This window comes from Nannospalax galili, unplaced genomic scaffold (genome assembly GCF_000622305.1).
Source record: "Nannospalax galili isolate Female #2095 unplaced genomic scaffold, S.galili_v1.0 scaffold976, whole genome shotgun sequence".
NCBI classification, from domain to species: domain Eukaryota; kingdom Metazoa; phylum Chordata; class Mammalia; order Rodentia; family Spalacidae; genus Nannospalax; species Nannospalax galili.
The window spans coordinates 2495047-2514373 of NW_008339381.1; the positions used below are offsets into that span (position 1 = coordinate 2495047).

General features: G+C 40.5%; 1 protein-coding gene across 2 annotated transcripts; it reads right to left on the bottom strand.

Annotated features, from left to right (window-relative positions):
- Positions 1-1496: 1496 nt before the first annotated feature.
- Positions 1497-19321, bottom strand: Hacd1 (3-hydroxyacyl-CoA dehydratase 1). Of its 2 annotated transcripts, none has more exons than XM_008833897.3 (7): positions 19062-19321; positions 11599-11716; positions 11405-11423; positions 11239-11327; positions 7729-7850; positions 2988-3166; positions 1497-1671 (listed from the first exon to the last, which is right to left on the bottom strand). In XM_008833897.3, the coding sequence occupies exons 1-7, from the start codon at positions 19199-19201 to the stop codon at positions 1589-1591; spliced, it is 750 nt and encodes a 249-aa protein (XP_008832119.1). In that variant the 5' UTR covers positions 19202-19321; the 3' UTR covers positions 1497-1588. The 2 variants fall into 2 exon arrangements, with proteins under 2 accessions (XP_008832119.1, XP_017653877.1); XM_017798388.2 differs by lacking the exon at positions 19062-19321 and adding an exon at positions 15678-15869.
- Positions 19322-19327: the final 6 nt, after the last annotated feature.

Genomic DNA, 19327 nt, shown 5'->3' on the forward strand with positions numbered 1-19327 from the left:
GCTTCAGGAGGGAGTATAAGTTAAATGAATGTAAATTTCAGGAATACAACTTAAAATATTTTTCATAAGACAGGTATTTAATAAATGTGTCTTATACTATGTTACCAAAGTAGCTAAGTCCCTGAAAAATTCTTCCATAGAAAATTCAAGATGAAAACAGATCAAGTAGCACAAGAGCATAATAAACATCCACTCTTTAAGAGTTGGTGATGTAATATACACTGCTCCTTAGAGCACTCAGCAGCAGAGGAAACAGAGGACGATATAACAAAAGATAGCACCTTTGAAAAAAATCAAGTCATTGATAACAAATGTGCACAAAGATATGTTCTGAACTCCAAATTGCTACATGAAAAATTTATAGAGGAGATGGTTACATACAAGCATGCTGTTACATGTGGATTGTGAATATAAACAACACAACATTCAAAGCCACAATTGCACCTTCACAGCTACAGTGGGTAAAAGGTTCCTTTTCTGATCACATCCTTATTCTTCCTAAAATCAATCAGTAAGTCAGCATATTTTAACATAAGAAGGGAAAAACTAAAGAGTCTATTTAATTAGAGCAGTAGTGAAGTCTGTTCATTGCATTTCTACTAGACATGAGGTCAGGGGCTTTACTGTAAGACTTCTTGCTTCTCAATACGATTCAGAATAATAAAATGGGTCTACTTCTGACCACAGTTAGAAACTTCTAGCTATGTAAGTACCACAGGTTTATAATAACATAATTTTATAAGACAACGCCACAGTATAGAGGGGCCATTCTCAACCAAGTATCAGAAAGCAGTACTATGATGGGACAATTTTTTTAACCATGGGCCAGCAGTTTTCCTAACCTCCTAAAATCCATAGTTAAAAGGTTGTCCTCGAGCAGTTAACTCACATAAAAAAATTCTACTTGATAAATACTTTCTGTAAACATCTTCAGAATATTTTTCTGAGCTGGGGATGCAGCTCAGTGACTGAGCACTGGCCTAGCGTGCACAAGGTCCCTTGGCTGAATCTCCAGTGCTCCCCCATCCTTCCCCAAAGAAAAGGTTTTCCAATTGGAACATTTACTTGAACACTTTTTTAATGTTGTTACTTTAAGTAAAAGCTTGTCAAAAAAAAATTATGTCCACTCTTTCAAATGTTGATATTAATTTTAAATGCTGCCTTACAACTTGAAAAAATAGGTTGTGGGCTCTAATACATTATTAATAAGCTGTTAAAATTTTGTGATTGCTTTCATTTATAAATAGGATATGAATGTCATCAGCAGCTATGCTAACTTATTAAACTAATTTCTAACTATTGATTTTAAAAGCCTTGAACATATGTCACAAAGGAAAAAATTAGTGATGGTAATAAAAAGGTTTTTTTCCCAAATAATAGATCCAATTATTTTCTAAATGATCCACCCCACGCGTCATAAGTAGACATGGCACAACATGAAAAATGCCGGCAACCACCATATGCTTCACTTATATTTCAAGAAACAATACAATCCATGGTGGTTCATGAAGTTGTTTATTCTTGTTATTAAAACTTGGACTCAGGTAATCTGGTTATTCTGGAAAAGCACCTTGTCTGCAGGGATGAGTTAATCGTCCTTTTCTACAATCACCTCTCCATGAAGCACCTTTCTTCTTTGACGCAACATATGAAAATAGAGTTGTGGAAACACTGAATTGGAAAAAGAAAACAAAGAAAGATAAGCTATTGCTTTAAATTATTTATTCTTGAAACCTGTAAAATGTGAAAATTAAGTACTTTCTAGAACATTACTATTAACCTCCCCTGACCCCATGTTTAGAGTTCAGGTTCAATAGTCTAATACATAAACTGTTGGAGTTTTGGTTTTGCTGGTTTAAATACCTTAGTAAATGTATCTCCATAAGGACCTAGATGGCCATATTTGAATGGAGAATTCAGTGACACTTTGAAATTCTACAGCCGAACAAAGACAGCAGGCCCACGCTGCCTCCTTCTGTTCTGTTCACTGCCTCCTGCTCCGTGAGTGCGCACATGCACATGTAGGTGGACATGACACATTCACGCATCATCCATATCCCCCATGAATAGCTGCCCTAGGATCTCAGGGGTACATAAACTGGACCTGAGCCATGGTCCTGGGTGTGATGCCTAGGGAAGAGCCAGAACAGGGTCTGCTAAACAGGCCCCAGATCAGACACTCCCCACAGTTCAGCATAAGGGCTTCTGTTATGAAGGCACACAGATGAGCACATGGATCATCCCAGCTGGAGAAAGGGGTCATCTGAGCGATTGGAACCGATGCTTTCAATCATAGTATAAAGGCTGGGGGCTGAATAAATGCACACCAGCTATAAACTACAAATGTGAAAATATCTCAGAATAACCAAACCAGAACTGTTATCCTGTCAATGTGGAGTTCGGACTCTAAATTTTCTTCTTCTCCTTTTTCTTCCCAACTGACATCAGGCTCTAATTTTGAGAAGGATGAATGATAATCTTGCTTTCTTCCCTTATTTCCTGTTAGTGACTACAAAATTTGATCTAAAAATATATCACTATTAGTACCTAAGTTAAAGTCCCACCAATTCATTGAAGTTATTGAAAAATGATGGGAAATTAGTGAAGAGCTGCATTATTCCAAACATTTTAAGAAAAACAGCTTTATTATTTTCAAGTACATGTAACAACACAAGTCAGAGTAAAAGGTTCTCATGATAAACCTCCAGGTATGCCCAATGGATAGAGATGATCTTAAGTCTTCCTGACAGAATGTTTATCAAATGCTTGCAAACAGTTCCATTGATACCCACTTTTCAAATGATGTCTTTTTTCCCTTTTAGTCATACTAAGAGTATTTGTAAATGCTTTGGATAAAGCAATCACTTATATATTAATTTTCTTAACATTTTCTCATAATCAATAAAAGTTCTGACTCACTTCCCATCAATTATTCTAAATTACGAATAAATGTGGGCTCAGAGAGAAGTTTTAATGTATTTACTTACATGGTATATATGAGGCCATGGTTATAAGAAGAAAATAATAGTAGTCAAAAGAGACATTGTATTTGTTAGGAAGTCTTATTGAAAACATTCCTGATTTCTTCACATAAGGCAAGGCAGCATATATTGTAAGAAGTTCCCCAGCAACTCCAACAGGATATAAGATAATAAAAAAGTTATATCTGAAGAAAGAAAAACCTCAGATCAGTATTTTCTAGAATAATTACCCATTTTATAGCAGTTATTACTATTATGTTTAAATTTAGAAATCTATCCTTTCTACATGCATTTATAATATCACACTCAGGCTTTGCTGCTTTAATCATGCACTTGTTAATCATTCTCTCTATTAGCAATTCCCATTCTAAATGGCAAAATCTGAAGTCAGTTTAAAGTATTAGCATTTTTTATATTTAAAAATGTATGTGTGAAGTGTTTTAGTTTTGAGATGTGGCTTTACGTGGGCCAGGTTGGTTTTGAACTTCTGGCCTCATGTGATCCTCCTGCCTCAGCCTGCAAGTAGCTTTAACTACCAGCATGTGCCACCATGTCTAGCTACACAGTTCTTTTTGTTTTGCTCATTTTCTTTCGTGTTATAAAAGTAGCTTTTCTGGGGCATGCACTCATAACTGCTCTTCTTTTCCCTGTAGCTGGTCATTTACTGATGAGTGCCATGCCTACGAAAGACCAGTTATGACCCTCATTTTACAGCTTAACCTTAAAGTGTCTTAAGCAGTCAGGGATTAAAGGCTTGTGCCACCACACCTGATTCAAATGATTGGGGGTTTGGATAGAATTTTCTCAGCTCTGCTTCAAACAAGCTAACTCCATTTATGTAATCTGTCTAATTTGTTTGTTAGGAGCAGTTAGAGATGAAGTACTAATTACTAGTGACTGATGTTTTAAGTAGTGTTTGTCAGTTTTCTCCGGTAGTAATTACTTTTAATCAGTAACCAGTTTTCCAAATAAATTAACTGCTTAAGACCACACACACACACACACACACACACAATTTCCATTCATTCCCTTGAACTGTAGTGAGTTCTTAACATGGTGTAGTCCAGGCCTACACACAACACACACACACACACACACACACACACACAATTTCCATTCATTCCCTTGAACTGTAGTGAGTTCTTAACATGGTGTAGTCCAGGCCTACACACAACACACACACACACACACACACACACACACAATTTCCATTCATTCCCTTGAACTGTAGTGAGTTCTTAACATGGTGTAGTCCAGGCCTACACACAACACACACACACACACACGCACACACACACACAATTTCCTTTTATTCCCTTGAACTGTAGTGAGTTCTTAACATGGTCCAGGCCTACACACACACACACACACACACACACACACACACACTAATTTCCATTCATTCCCTTAAATTGTAGTGAGTTCTTAACATGGTGTAGTCCAGGCCTCTTGTGTCTCCAGTGAGAGACACCCTGTATCCAATAGAAAAGCCTAAAGGATTCAATGCTATGACATATCTCCATCAAAGAAAATCATTTTGGAGGGCTGGAGAGATGGCTCAGCAGTTAAGAGCACTGATTGCTCTTGCAGAGGATCTGGGATGGCCACATGGTGCCTTTAACAACCATCCATAACTCCAGTTCCAAGGGAATCCAATGCTCTCTTCTGGTACACTTACATACATGCAGGGAATACATTCATACACATAAAATAAGTAAATACATACATACATACATACATACATACATACATACATACATACATACATACATAAATAAATAAATTTTTTGAGACAGGGTCTCCCTGCAGCCCCAGCTGGCCTGGAACTTGCTATATAGACCAGGTTGGCCTTGAACTCACAGAGACCCACCTGCCTCTACCTCCCAAGTACTGGGATTAAAAGTGTTCACCAGAGGTCCAGAAGACTATCATTTGAAATGGAAATGGCACTGTCACACCTTCTAAGATTAGATCCAATTACATGAACTACCTGATCCCTAAACATAAATACATTTTCATGTACAACAATAAAACCAACCAAACACATGTAAGTAATAGTGCAACTTTCTTATGACACACAAAAATAAAGAGTGAAGTTATAACTTTATGAGACTGACTCACTACCTACTGCACTAACGAGGCACTGAAGAACCAAGTTATAGTTTTAAAGCTTTTGTTGGTCTTTTTGAGACAGGGTCTCCCTGTAGCCCCAATTGGCACTCACTATACAGACCAGGTTGGCCTTAATCTCACAAAGATCTGCCTGTCTCTGCTAGGACCAAAGGCATATTTCACCATGCCCGGCTTAAGGAATTATATGCAAAATGGTAAGCCACAAATGTCTATAAAGGAGCTAAGATAATATTTTTAAAACCTAAGACTATAAAATATAACTAACTGACAGAGACATCCTAGTATAAAGGGGATTATAAATAATTTTTAAAGTTTTATTTCCTTTGTTTTGATTTCTGTATTCTAATTTATTATGTTTGAACATGTATAATACAATAACAAGAGTCATCATGTAAGAAAATGTTAATCTTTCAATATATGGGGAGCAAATCTGAAAGTATCTAGGGATTTAAGCATGTATTAACACAAACATCAGAATTTTTAAAAACTATAAAGATATGGCATTGTTTATATCTCACGGCATTATTTATAATATCAGAAGACTGGGAAAAATCTAAATTCTGGCAGCAGACTATGAAATTCTGGCAGCAGACTACAAAAACTGGCACAGCATCAGGGTATGAGAGTTGAAGCACTAGACTGAAATGCACCTGTGATTTGAAAAGTTCAAAGAGGGGCTGGAGAAATGACTCATGGTTAGGTGGTTAAGAGAACTTGCTGCTCTTGCAAAGGACTAGAGTTTGGTTCCCAACACCCATGTCAGGTGGCTTACAGCTGTCTGTAAGTCCAGCTGCAGAGGATCTGATGGTGTCCCCTGGCATCTGCACTCACATGCACATACTCATACTCAGAAGCATAATTAAAAATACAATAAATCTTAAAAAATTAAAGGTACGAAAGAGCCCCAATATTTAAACAAAAAGGAAACACAGTGCGCGCGCATGCGCGCGCGCACACACACACACACACACACACACACACATATATTTTAATCCGTGCTTTTACATTTTGTTATGAAAACAGTCTAGGTGAATAAAGTCCACAAGATTCCCCCCCCAGGAGCTGGAAGACAACAGGAACTTTCTGTGTTTATTTTATATACTTCGGCATTGTTTGTACTTCTCAGAATGAAAGTTTGACTTTGGTAGCTTAACAAAAAAAAAAAAAAATGAGACTAAAAATATATTTTCCTCCTTTTATTCTGCATGTCTGAGCCATACATCTTATACCCACCATCACCTGACTTATTAGCCTTTTAGCTTTTTTACTTTGCCTGCATGTTTTGTTTTCTGCATCCCAGCATCTCAGCTGTACAAGACACATGCCATGTGCCTTTATTACATTATTGCAGCTATAAATAAAATAGAAAGAATTTTTGATTTGTAATCTGTTCTCCAAAGAGCAGTTTTGTTTCTGTGATAACTGTGGAAAGTGTTAATTGCTCAAAGAAGTCAAACTTCAAAAAAAAAGAACATCTTTAAGTTTAAATTCACTATTGCTTTAGTAAAGATATATTTGGAACCCTTAAATATAAATATGGTCAACATTCCAAATGATATCATTTCAAGTAACTATTACTTTTTGAAATATGTGACTCTGCTACTTTTAACAAAGAAATGAAAATGGTATTGTTCATATAAACTAAGCTGGGCATGGTGGCGCACACCTTTAATCCCAGCACTCGGGAGGCAGAGGCAGGCGGATCTCTGTGAGTTCCAGGCCAGCCTGGTCTACATAGAGAGTTCCAGGACAGCTGGGGCTACAGGGAGACCCTGTCAAGAAAAAAAAGCCCTAAAAACTGTGAGAGGTAGAGTGAATATTAAGATAATTTAAAGTTGGGGCTGGAGAGATAGCACAGTGGTTAAGAGTGGTTATCAGTCTTGCAGAAGACCCAAGTTGCCAGTGAGGCTCATCACCACCACCTGTAACTCCAGCTCCAGGGTATCTGACACCTCTAGCTCTGAGGCATCTGTATTCACATGCACATACCCACATGCAGGGGGGTAGGGAGAGAAATTAAAAATAATAAAAATAAGGGCTGGAGAGATGGCTCAGTGGTTAAGAGCACTGGCTGCTCTTGCAGAAGACCTGGGTTCAAATCCCAGAACCCTCATGGTGGGTCCATGACTCCAGTTCCAGGGGATCCGACACCCTCTTCTGTCCTCCGCAGGCATTGCACGACACAACACTGGTACACTTACATACATGCAGGCATAACACTCATGCACATAAAAAACTCAATCAAAAAAAGTTAATAAAAAGAAATCTTTAAAAAAATAATAATTTAAGCAATCAGCAAAATATATTTCAGGTATAGTTTGTTTAATATAATTCCCAAATTTTATATGGTGATTTCAAAGAAAATAAATGACCGAGATTACTTAAGGATATTATTTTTTTAGTACTATTTTTACACAAAATACATTTTGATATTATTTGTCTATGACCATTAAAATTAAACTTTCAGAATACAAGTTAGAGCAGTGCTAGTGACCCAAAGCAGCATTCTGGCATCAGGGAACTGTGACACAAATTCTAATTATGTGGCGTTAGCTCAGCACACAAAGTCAGCATGCACAGGACGGCAGGAGTCTAAACTGCAAGGCATGGCCACCTGGCCCATTTAACGAAGTACGGCAAGTGGTCGAGCAGACTGAACGTGTAGAAGGAGTAGCGAGTGATCTCGGTCACTGTCCATGAGACCAGAAAAAGCACCACGCTCTCCTCGTTCTGGATCTGCAGAATCAGAGAATCCCAGTGTTGTTCAAACTTCAACTTATTTTTCAGTGATAGAAGCATTTTTTTAAATTATTTGCTGCCTTTGATTATAATGGAATATAGGAAACAATGCAGTCACCATTATGTTATCAGTTATAAACATGGAACTTAAATGTGTCCTACGTATAGCGTGGCCAATTACTGATTTTTTTTTCTCCCTCCTTCCTCAATCCACTCAGTAACCTCACCAACCCAAGACAAAGTCACCCCCGTGAAAGCTGAATGGGACAATCCGACCTCCCAACTTTCTGTTAGTCATCGAATCATGCAAACTCTACTAGAATAGCTCTATAGTATGTCCACTCATCTTTGTCCATACCTCTCCTGTTTTAACTCAGAGTCTTACCTAGATTTCGATAGACTATAGAAATATTTTCAAATAGTTTTTCCTCTCTTTATTCTTCTCATGGAGGAAAGTTTCTTTTAAAAATAAAGCAAAATTTTTTTTTGAAATCAGCTAAGTCTTATCATTCAAAAATTAAATCGGTCTCTCATTGCAGCAGGCTAAAAGGTTAAATCCTAACACGTGAACATGATGCCAAGGTCTTGCAATCTGAGCTCAGAAATCTCTACAGCTTTATCTACAATGGCTCTACCCTCTACTTCTCACTCTGGTGTTGCTATACTGTGTGTTATTTCTAGAATATGCTCAGAACATCTGTGTATTTACACATGCTGTTCACTCTAATGAGAATTGCAGTTTCCATACAAAATCCCTTCTCATCTTTTCAGACATAGCTAAAAATCTGTTTTCTGTGGAAAACTTTCCTGTTAATAGTTTGAATCTGAAATGTCCTTCACAGACTCATGGTGAACATCCCTAGTTGGTGACACTGTTTGGAAAGGTGGTGGAAACGTCAGAAGGTGGGGCCTACCTGGAGGACACAGGTCACTGGGGGTAGGCCTTTGTAGGATACACTTCATCTCTGGTTTCTTCCTCCCTCCGTCTCCTGTCTACTGTGAGGCAAGTAACCTCTACCACATTCCTGTCACCGTGATGTTCTGCCTCTCCAGGGGGCCCTAATCAATGGAGCCAAGGCCTACATACTGATCCTCTAAAATCATGAGCTAAAATAAATCTCTTCAAGCTGAGTGTGGTGGCACACGCCTTTAATCCCAGCACTCAGGAGGCAGAGGCAGGTGGATCTCTGAGATTGAGGCCAACCTGGTCTATAAAGGGAACTACAGGCCAGCAGGGGCTGCTAGGAAACCTTGTCAATTGATCAATCAATCAATCAATCAATCAATCAATAGACAGATAGGCAGATCTCTTTACCCTTAAGTGTTCATGTCAGATACACTGTTGTCACACTGGCTCCATCTAACACACTTACCAAACCTCTCTCGCCTGACCGCTACTTGCTCACCTTCCTTGTTCTAACACTACTCTGTTCTATTAACACTCACTAAACTGAATTAAATCTGACTACTACTGCAATGCACTCTGTGCTCTTATCTCAGAGTACTCAACACTAATGTAACTAAGTCAGCATTTGTATAACTACTCCTTTAGCTTCTCTCTTGATTACCAGCTCCACGGGGTGAGAACCATATCGGTACTATTAAGAGCCATATCCTGAGCACAGTGTCCAGCACAGAACAGCTACACAGCGGGTACCTCCTGCATGACCAACACTTCCTAACATCCGGCACAGCAACAGCCATATTCACATCTATAAATCCAGGAATTAGGACTCTGCTAAGTGAATAGAATGTGTTCGGTAAACGTCGGTTGGCTTAATTAAAGAGTTGCTGATAAGTGCCAATGGGAAGCTATTGTTGGATAAACTCCAACAGTACAATCAAGGGGCCGAGCCTCTGAGGATAAAAAGAACAAAAGGCTCTTTTTCCTCTTAGGAACTCCACTTTGCCAAGCTGCTCTTTAATGCTTCCCTCTAGTTAATGTGGGCCACCCCTGCCGTCCTTCTTTCCCTCCTTCAGATTTGGGAATCACTACTCTTTTATCCTGTCAGTGTGGTAGTCCTGTTTTAAGCCAGGAAGCAATCTTAATAAAATGTCTGGCTCTCTGTGAGGCATGAGCTCATTACTATCTGAACTGCAGTCCTGGTTAGAGACAGGTGGTTCAAGTCAGTCTCAGGAAAGGATCCCAGTTAAAAGATCTAAAGTGTAGAGTAGTAAAAGGGCACAAGGTCAGTGATCTGTCCCCACGTAGACAGGAGGCCAGTGAGGCTCAGAGGAAATGGAGAGGAGGTTAGGTGCCAGTCCTAAAGCATAGAGGAAACCAGAAAGGCATCTGCGGAACGGAAACGGGGCCAGAGATCTGCCCTCAAGTGGATATGAGTCTACGGAGGCTGTCGGGAAGGTCAGAAGGATTAAGCCGGGAAATGTTTCTGACATGGGTTTAAAAGACCCAGTATCCTCAGAGACTTGCATGGTGTTTGTTTTGTCTACATGATTTAACCCTTTAATTAGATTCAGTGATTGTGTCGCCTGTCATGCCTCCAAAAATAATGTCCTACTTTTCTCTAAGTATCTCAACCCTAACTTTCAAAAATTATTTTTAATTAGCAAATTAAAACTATACATACTTATGGTGCACAACATGATATTTTGAATATGTATGCATTATGCAATGGCTAAATGAAACTAATTAACACACACTTTGCCTTGACATAGTTCTCATTTATTTGTGGTGAGAACACTAAAATTCACTCTCAACAATTTTCAAGTACAAACTGTTGTCAGCTGTAGTTACCATGTTGCATGACAGCTCTCTTGAACTTATTCTTCTTGTCTAAGATTTTGTGTCTTTTGATTTAAAAATTACAACTTCTCTATTTCTTATTTCCTCAGATGTACAGAAAGCATTTACTTTTTGCCTATTGCTATAATGCTTATTACTAAACAAAAAAATAAACCAAATGAGTTGTTTACACTGACAACTTCAATGGTTTAAAAAAAAATATGCTGGGCGTGGTGGTGCACGCCTTTAATCCCAGCACTCGGGAGGCAGAGACAGGCAGATCTCTGTGAGTTCAAGGCCAGCCTGGTCTACATAGTGAGTTCCAGGACAGCTGGGGCTACAGGGAGACCCTGTCTCAAAAAGACCAAAAAAAAAAAAAAAATACAGGTTGAGAAGAAACCTCAATAGAAAAGACCATTTTCAGTTTGACGGTAATGAGTGCTCACCCGAGAAGCCAGAAAATCCAGGAGAACACATTGTGAATATAAAATGCCTGCACTATCTCTATGTATAGTGACAATTAGATTCAAGCCCACCTCCTTTCTACTCCTCCTGCTTCCTGAAATAGTCCAGTGTTACTACTTTGGATTTCTTTTAATGCTTCCCAATGGTTCAAAGAGACCACACGTTTGCATCACTTACTGGTTTTATGCTGTGAGTAATGAGCCACACCATGAAGATTCTTGAACTCACTTGGACCCCAGTCACAAGTACAGATGTAGGAACAATTCCTTGAAGAGAAAAACAAGTCAACTATAGCCTCCAAGGCAATTTATAATAATAGTATAAAATTAAAGCAAAAACTTACCAATTATACAGTGGACTATCTGTAAGGAAGTTAAGAAATCACAAGTCAAAATATAAAACATTAAATACCCATTAGCAATGGTATTAAACAAATCCATAAGATGCTATATAATTAGCAAATTAAGACTGACATGGTTTAACAAAAATATTTCCAAATAAGCATTAAAACAAAGAATAACATGTTGAAAAACTTACCTCGATCAAAGCAACTGTTTGGAAAAATTTAAGTGTCTTCTGAATGCTTTTATATAAACCTCTGTGTGTTCCTTTTTCCATATAAAATCGTACCATGGCAATAGCTAGAACCAACCACCTAGGGAAAATAAAAGTATTTTACAATGTTCTATTAAAATTAATATACTGATTTGCACACACACTTATAGCAGCATTATTCACTATTAGCATTAGCTAGAGTAGAAGCGACCAAGGTACCCAGCACTGACTGAAGAGTACATCTAATGTGGCCTATATGAACTTTGATTCTGTTTCAAAGGCATTCTACCACAGCACTAGGTCAATGTATGGTGACACTGAAATTCAAGCCCACCTCCTTTCCATTGATTCTGCTTCCTGAAATACACCAGTGTTAATAGTTCCCATTCATGAGAAGCTTTCCTGAAGGCTCAGAAAATTACTCAGTCTTAAAAAGGAACTTCCAGTACATGCTATGACATGGATGGGCCCTGGAGACATTAGGCTGGGGGAAACAAGCAGTCAGAGAAAGGCAAACACCATATTTCATTTATATGAGGTGCCCAGAGTGACCCAATTCACTGACATGAAAAGAATCGTGGTTGCCAAGGGATAGCACAAGGGGGCAATAGAGTTAGTGTTCCATGGGGACAGAGTTTCAGTTTTGCAGAATGAAGGGATGTGAGTGACTATGGTGGTTACATACCTTGTGAATGCCATGGAACTGTATGTTACAAAGTTTAACATCATGTGTGTTTACACCAATTTAAAAAAAAATCACTTCTTGGGGCTGGAGAGATGGCTCGGCAGTTAAGAGCACTGACTGCTCCTGCAGTGGACCTGGGTTCGATTCCCAGCACCCACATGGTGGCTACGAACCGTCCTTAACTCCAGTTTCAGAGAAATCCAAAGCCCTCTTCTGACCTCCGCGGCATTGCACGACATGGGTACACTCACATACATACATGCAGGCACTCATACACATAAAAATAAAATATTTTTTAAAAAATCACTTCTTGAAAAGAAATGCCACAAACAGTAATATTTGTGTTTTATTACACTCTTAGTTCATTATTCTATTAAAAATGAAAGTAGCTTACGGGGTTAAAGAAAAATGGTACTTTTATTGATTCTCCAAAAAGGAACAGAACACACCAAAGGGGCCAACTACGGACACAACACTGCCCAGGATATTTTTGCTTTCAGCACATAAACTGATAGACTAAAGAAACTAACCGAATGTATCAAAAATGAGATTACCAGAGTATCTAGTAATTACATGAAGGTATCAAGATAAAAAGCTGTCAAAAGTTGTATGTATGTAGTCTATAATTGCATGTAGAAATCTTTAATAACAATCATTTACTAACTACTAATTTTCACTAAATAAAAACAACTGCTGTGCTATAGAAGAGATACATACAGAATATCAGATACAGGTCAGCTTTCAAAGAGTTGATTTTTTAAAAAGAAAATAAAATTAGCATATACCATTACTTTTGTATTTACGTATGTATGTTAAATACACATTCACTTCCACGAATTCACACTACTCAAAATACAAGCCACCCCACTATGGACAGCAGCTTTCTGATACATCCTTCACACTCTTCCTACAGTCATGGTGAGAGCTAACTTTTTCCTGGTTTCCCTCTCAGGTCAAAGTATGTGCTCAAGTAAGAAAGTCAGTTCATCGATAGCTTTAAAAAACTTGAACATTCACCCATGGAGAAGGGTAGCTACTTTAAACTTTAAAATAGGGAGGTACAAAAAAAAATGTCTAGTTAAGCAGATTTCTGAAAATATAATTATTATAGTTTAACTAAACAACATACCACAGACAAGTGTTTAAAAGGGTCCCTCCAAAGACATTAGTAATGACTATGGAGACAATGCGAGCTTGAGGGCATAGCAGAGAACAGCACTGTGGACACACTCCTCTTCAGCACATGCAGCACTAAGAGCAATGGCTCTCCTGAATCTAAGCAGCAGCTAGGCAAGTGTCTGAAACCATCAGGCTTCAGAAAGGATCACGACAATGGTAGCAGGCCTGCAGATTGCTTTCTATGTTCCAGACGCTGTGGTGCATATTAATTCATATTGAAATAACATTGTAAAAGTCATAGGGAGAGACTGCTCAAATATTGTGACAATAGTATGCTTTCAAAAAGGTTTGCAAGCTGCTCTTTCAGAAGAGACAAGACCATCCAGGCAGGTTAGTTTACAAAGCCAATGGCTGAGGACCCAGCTCAGTGATGGACTGCCTGCCTAGCATGTGTGCGGCTTTAGACTCAATCCCCAGATCTGCAAAAGAGTTCCTGAATTTGTCTTAAAGGAAGACACAGGACAAGGCTGGAACAGAACTTCTAAGGTGCCCAAACCTTGGTCCCACTGCACACAGCTCTCTCTCATTCTGTTCACAACTCCATCTTTTGTGAGAGCCACTGCTAAAGTCAGGGCTGAGCTCATCTCAAAGTGCTCAACTGTGTTTTAGGTACCTTCCTAGCTTAAAACGTAATTGTATTGACCTCAATTCAAGCTTCTGCACTTACGATAAGAAAACAAAAAGTTTAGTGAAGGTGTTTTCACTCACATTTTCCATATGCCTGCCTTTTTGTAGACAGACACAAGTTACACCTGTAAAAGTTAATTTCAGAGACAATTACAGACCTAACAAAGAACTCATGAAGGGATTAATTTAAAAGTCCTCTGACATTTTTTAATTGCATTACACAAAGATGCACGTGTTGCAGGATTTCAAGCTTCACCATCGCTCCATAGGTGGCAGTACTATGCAGGTCACAGCATCATGATGTGCCTGAACCACACGGTTCAAAACCATTTAACACACTTTGGACTTAAAGAACCACCACAACATTTACTCTGATCCCTTGGCCTTTTCAGTAAATAAGACCAGACCCACTACAAACTAATCAAAGCTCACTTCTTTAGCACTGGATACCAAAAAGCTTCTCTAAGGGCTAACTTTGAACATCAGTTTAGTAATTTGTAAAAAAAATAAAAATAAATTTAAAAATCCATAAGCAACTGGAATTAGGAACTAGTTTCTAGCATGTTCTATTTTGTTTGTTTTTAAATGTGCTAGGGGTGTTGCATAAATGAACCTAAATAGACAGTTTGTCCTTGATAAGCCTGACTCTCAAACTGGGAGGGGTGGCACACACCTGTAAGTCCAGCATTCAGGAGGCAGAGGCAAGAGCTCTGCAGTTCAAGGCCAGTTTGTTGTACATAGTGAGTTCCAGGTCAGCCAGGACTATACAGTGACTCCCTAAAAGAAACAAACAAATCCACCACATTTTCTTTGAGGGGAAAAAAAAAAAAAAAGGTGTTTCATACACAGAGGATTTGTGCTTGCCTTGCTTACTCATCTTTCAGGTTCAACATTTATTGCTAAGCAAGGTACTAAGCTAGATGCTGGGGACAGGATTTCTTTACTTCAGGGAACTAAATTAGCAAGTAAAGGTTAGCGTGCTAAACAAGAAACATACGCCACAGCCCTCCCAACCAAAGGGCCTTGTTATGCTACCATGGCTACGAGGACGGTGGGAAACCTGAGTCTGTCTCTAGCTCCTTCCCAATGCTTCTTTCTCTTCTAGATTTCTTACACACAATGCCTGCTACTCGAAATACTTGGTCATCTACATTCATATCTTTAAAAAAAACTGCCTTTACAATGTTTATTGTAAGCAATTTCAAACATACAAAATTATAGAGAATGGTAAAATGGTCCCACTATATGCTCACTACCCAAACTTAACAATTACCATTTTATGGTCAATCTTGTTTCATCCAAACCCATTCCCCCAATTATTTCCAATCAGATCCATGATACTCTCTAACACATTCACAAGTGTTTCTTTATTCAAGAAAATGAAAGCATAGATCCACACACAGTCTTGTACATGAATGTTCACATTTTCATTTATAATTGCTCCAAACTGGAAATATCTGTAGAAAAACCAATTGTGATAGATCCATTTACTCAATCTACTGTCCTCGGCAATCAAAAGTATCTAAAAGATATGGTATACTGGACGGCTTTAGTTATCAACTTGACACACCTGGGTAGAGGGAGCTTCAATTGGGGAACTGCCTCCACTGGTCTGGCCTGTGGCTGTGTTTTGGGAGCACTTTCTTGACCGCTGAGTGATGTGCCATTCCTGGGCAGGTGGCCTGTACTGTGTAAGAAAGCAGTTAAGCAGGGGCCAGGAGACCAAGCCCATTCCTCTATGGCCTGCGCTCCAGCTCCTGCCTCCAGGTTGCTGCCCTGAGTTCCTACCTTGGGATCCCTCAGTGATGAACTGTGACCCAGGAGATGTAAGATAAAATAAACCCTTTCCTTCCCAAGTTGGCACTGGTGAGTGTTTTGTCACAGCAATTGAAGGCAAACTAGAACATATGGCTATTAACATTTTGAGAAATGAACTTGAGTTTATTGTTCTACTAGGCACATTAGGTACACTGTGAAAACACCTTAAATAGTTTCTCTTTTGCAAGAAGTGTTATTTTAAATTAGCCACTAGGTATTACAGTAATTCATTAGCATTTTAAGCATCCACTCTAGCTCAAGCACTGCTGCTAAGACTTGGTGTCTATTACCTCTTTACTCATTGTGATAATCTAACAAAATAGTTGTGCTGTTCCCGTTTTACAGAAGAGAAAACTAAGGTTCAGAAAGGTCAAATAACTTCTGCAAGTTTACCAAATACAGAACAGTAAGACAGAACATTGAATCAACACTTTCTTGTATTGTACAAAATCAAATCCACGACGTCAGCAAGGCATCCAAGGCACCTTGCAATGGGTGGGCCGACCCGCCGTCTACCTGCACTCCAGGCCATTGCTGCGTACCTAGTGGCCCCCAACCTCACATCTCTGCACTAACACATGCTGTGTCCTCATCATGTCTATTCTTTGATGATCTGCTCAAATATTGTCTCCTTCACAAAGTTTTCTCTCAATCTCCCTCCCTCAGTCCTCCAACACCTATGTAGTGTGCACATACCCTATTTTATCTTTATTGCAAATACATATATATATATATATATTCATACATACCCCCAGGTTATGCTTCTTCAAGGATGAGCCTGGAATATTTATCTTATGTCCCACACTGACCAAGGGCAATACACTATCATCTATGGGCTCAAAAGTGTGTGTTGAAAAGCAAGGCAGAGATGTTCATGTCCCTAGTCAAGAAATCCTTACATCGAGGGTGCTGTTCTCGTAATTTATCTAAAGCCATTAATTCCACACAAATAAATTAAAGCTGCCTCCGGGGCATAATTTAACCTGTGATTATACATCTCTACACAGTTTTATATAGCAATAAAAAGCATAATTATGAAATTTAGATACTTAAAATATTAAGTGAAAACAGCTTATACAGTAGAGCAGATATTCAAAAACAATGCTCCGTGATATATTCATTCAGTATGTATTTATTACAATGAAGAAGTAGTAAAATATATGGTATGGTTTAATGGCAGTAAGTGGGATGGAGAAAAATCAGGCAGGCAAGGTGTGCTAGAACGTCGATGAAGACACTCAGGTAAAGTGTCCCCGAGGATGGAGATTTGAGTAAAAGCTTGAAGGAAATTAGACACTTAAATGGCAGTAAGGGAACTGGACGATCATAGACCCTAGGCTTATAGAACTGCAGGAGTTCTTCCATCTTGTCACCGGCCCTGATGAAAACCACATGGGGCCTACTCAGTGCTAGCAGACAGATAAATCTGAGATAAGCACCGGTTCACTGGAAAAGGGAAGAGTGGGAGTGAAGTGTGAAAAAAAGAAGGAGGTATTTTAGCAGAGTTCCAACAGGCTGACTTGTCATGAGAACAAGGTTGACACTCTAGGAAGAGGGAACGGGCTGTGCAAGGATGTGAAATGCACACTGCTTGAGAAACAGTGGGTCCGGGATTTCAAACGCAAGGAAACTGGAAAGGGGAATTGGGGAGTATGTTGTAAACGCCTTAGTTGATATCCCTAAATCCCTTAGCATAGGAGGGAAATAGGGTCATTGGGGTTATCTTTTACTTTACTTCTTTTCACTGAAGATTTTATACTGGTCTGGGTAGCAATTTTCGTATTTGAAATAGTCACATGCCCTTCAAAATGGGAGAGTGGATTGAACAGGGAAGGGGTGGCCAACCAACTAGCACAGGGAAGGTATTCCAAAATTGTTTATTAACTGAATGGGACTATCCCAGGTCGATCAGCCCCCACTACACGGAAGGCAGCAGTGCACGGCGGGACTAAACTGTCCTCCATCTGTGTGTTTTCTCTCCTTTCAAAGATTATGGAATTCAGTACAGTAAGACAGTTGCAAGCTCTTGGACCGGGCAGTCAGGGTGGACATCCATGTCTGACACTTGCTGGCTGTGATCTGAAGCCAGTGACTTAAGTTCTCCCTGTGCCTCACTTTTCTAATCTAGTAAAATGGAGTCCTTACCCCTCACAGGATTTCGGAGAACTAAAAATGGGATGCTGCGTCTTAAAGAAACAGCTCAGTCCCTGCCACAAAGTAAATCCTCAATCAGTACGTACTGTGTTATTCAGTATCATAAGAACATAATAATGTTTAGTACTGGAACATTTATTAAACACACAGCTCACGTTTCTCCACACTTCATCTTAGCTAAGGGGTCTATTCAATCACACGTTTTCTATAAGCCAAGGAGAAAATTTAAAATATTAAAGTTTTCCTCACATTTATCTAAGTTAATAATACTTTCCTGGGATGGCTGGAAAGTAACTTTTATAAAGGCAATAGAGCAAAGAAGCACATTTCGTGATAGGTGGAGCAGTGGGCTTAGGAGTCACTGGACAGCTCTCTGAAGACTGGCACCACTGCATCGCCCTAACTTCTAAGCCCACATATCCAGAGACAAAGCGCAGGGGATCAGGAACCCGAGGCCATTAGGATGCTGGACTGGACGGCTAGGCCCGGATCAGGCAAGGCTTTAAAAACAGAAGTCCAGAGTAGGCAGCGCTGGGCACTGAGTAAAAAGCTGATCGCAGGCGGCCCGCGTGCACGGCCAGAGTGCAAGATCCGTGTGTACGGCCGGAGTGCATGGTCATTGTGCAGGATCCGTGTGCACAGCAGGAGTGTAGGACCGGTGTGCACGGCCGGTGTGCACGGCCCGCGCGGGCAATTCTTCAACAGCAGCGGGACTCGGCGGCGGTGACCCCGGGCTGCCCGGCCCGGCATTCCTGCCCCGGTCTATACTTAACCTCCGGCCCGCGGCCACCGCGCCCCACTGTGCACCGTATTAGGCAATGCCCGGGAGCCGCGGCCCGCCGCCCCGCCCCGCTCCATTCAACACCAGGAACACCCCCGAGCGGCCCCGCCGTATTCCCGACCCCGCGGCCCCCAGGCTCCCCGCGAGCGCTCCGCGTCCCCAGGGCGCGTCGGCCGCGCAGCCCTCCCCCGGCACTCGTACCCCGCGGTCATGGCGATGTTGTAGAAGGTGAGCCAGGCGGTGGCCGCGAGGCCCAGGCGTCTCCGCCGGCCGCTGGGCTCCTTCTCGTCTCCGGCCTCGGACGCGCCGCCGTTGGTGCCGTCCTCCTCGCTGGACGCCATGGGGGCCGCGCAGCGGGCCTCGGACAGGGCCAGGGGGGGCGGACTGCGCCCCGCGGAGCGCGCCTCGGAAGCTCCGCCGCCGGCAGCCCCCGCCTCGGCCCAGCACCCCACGTGCCGCACGCCGGG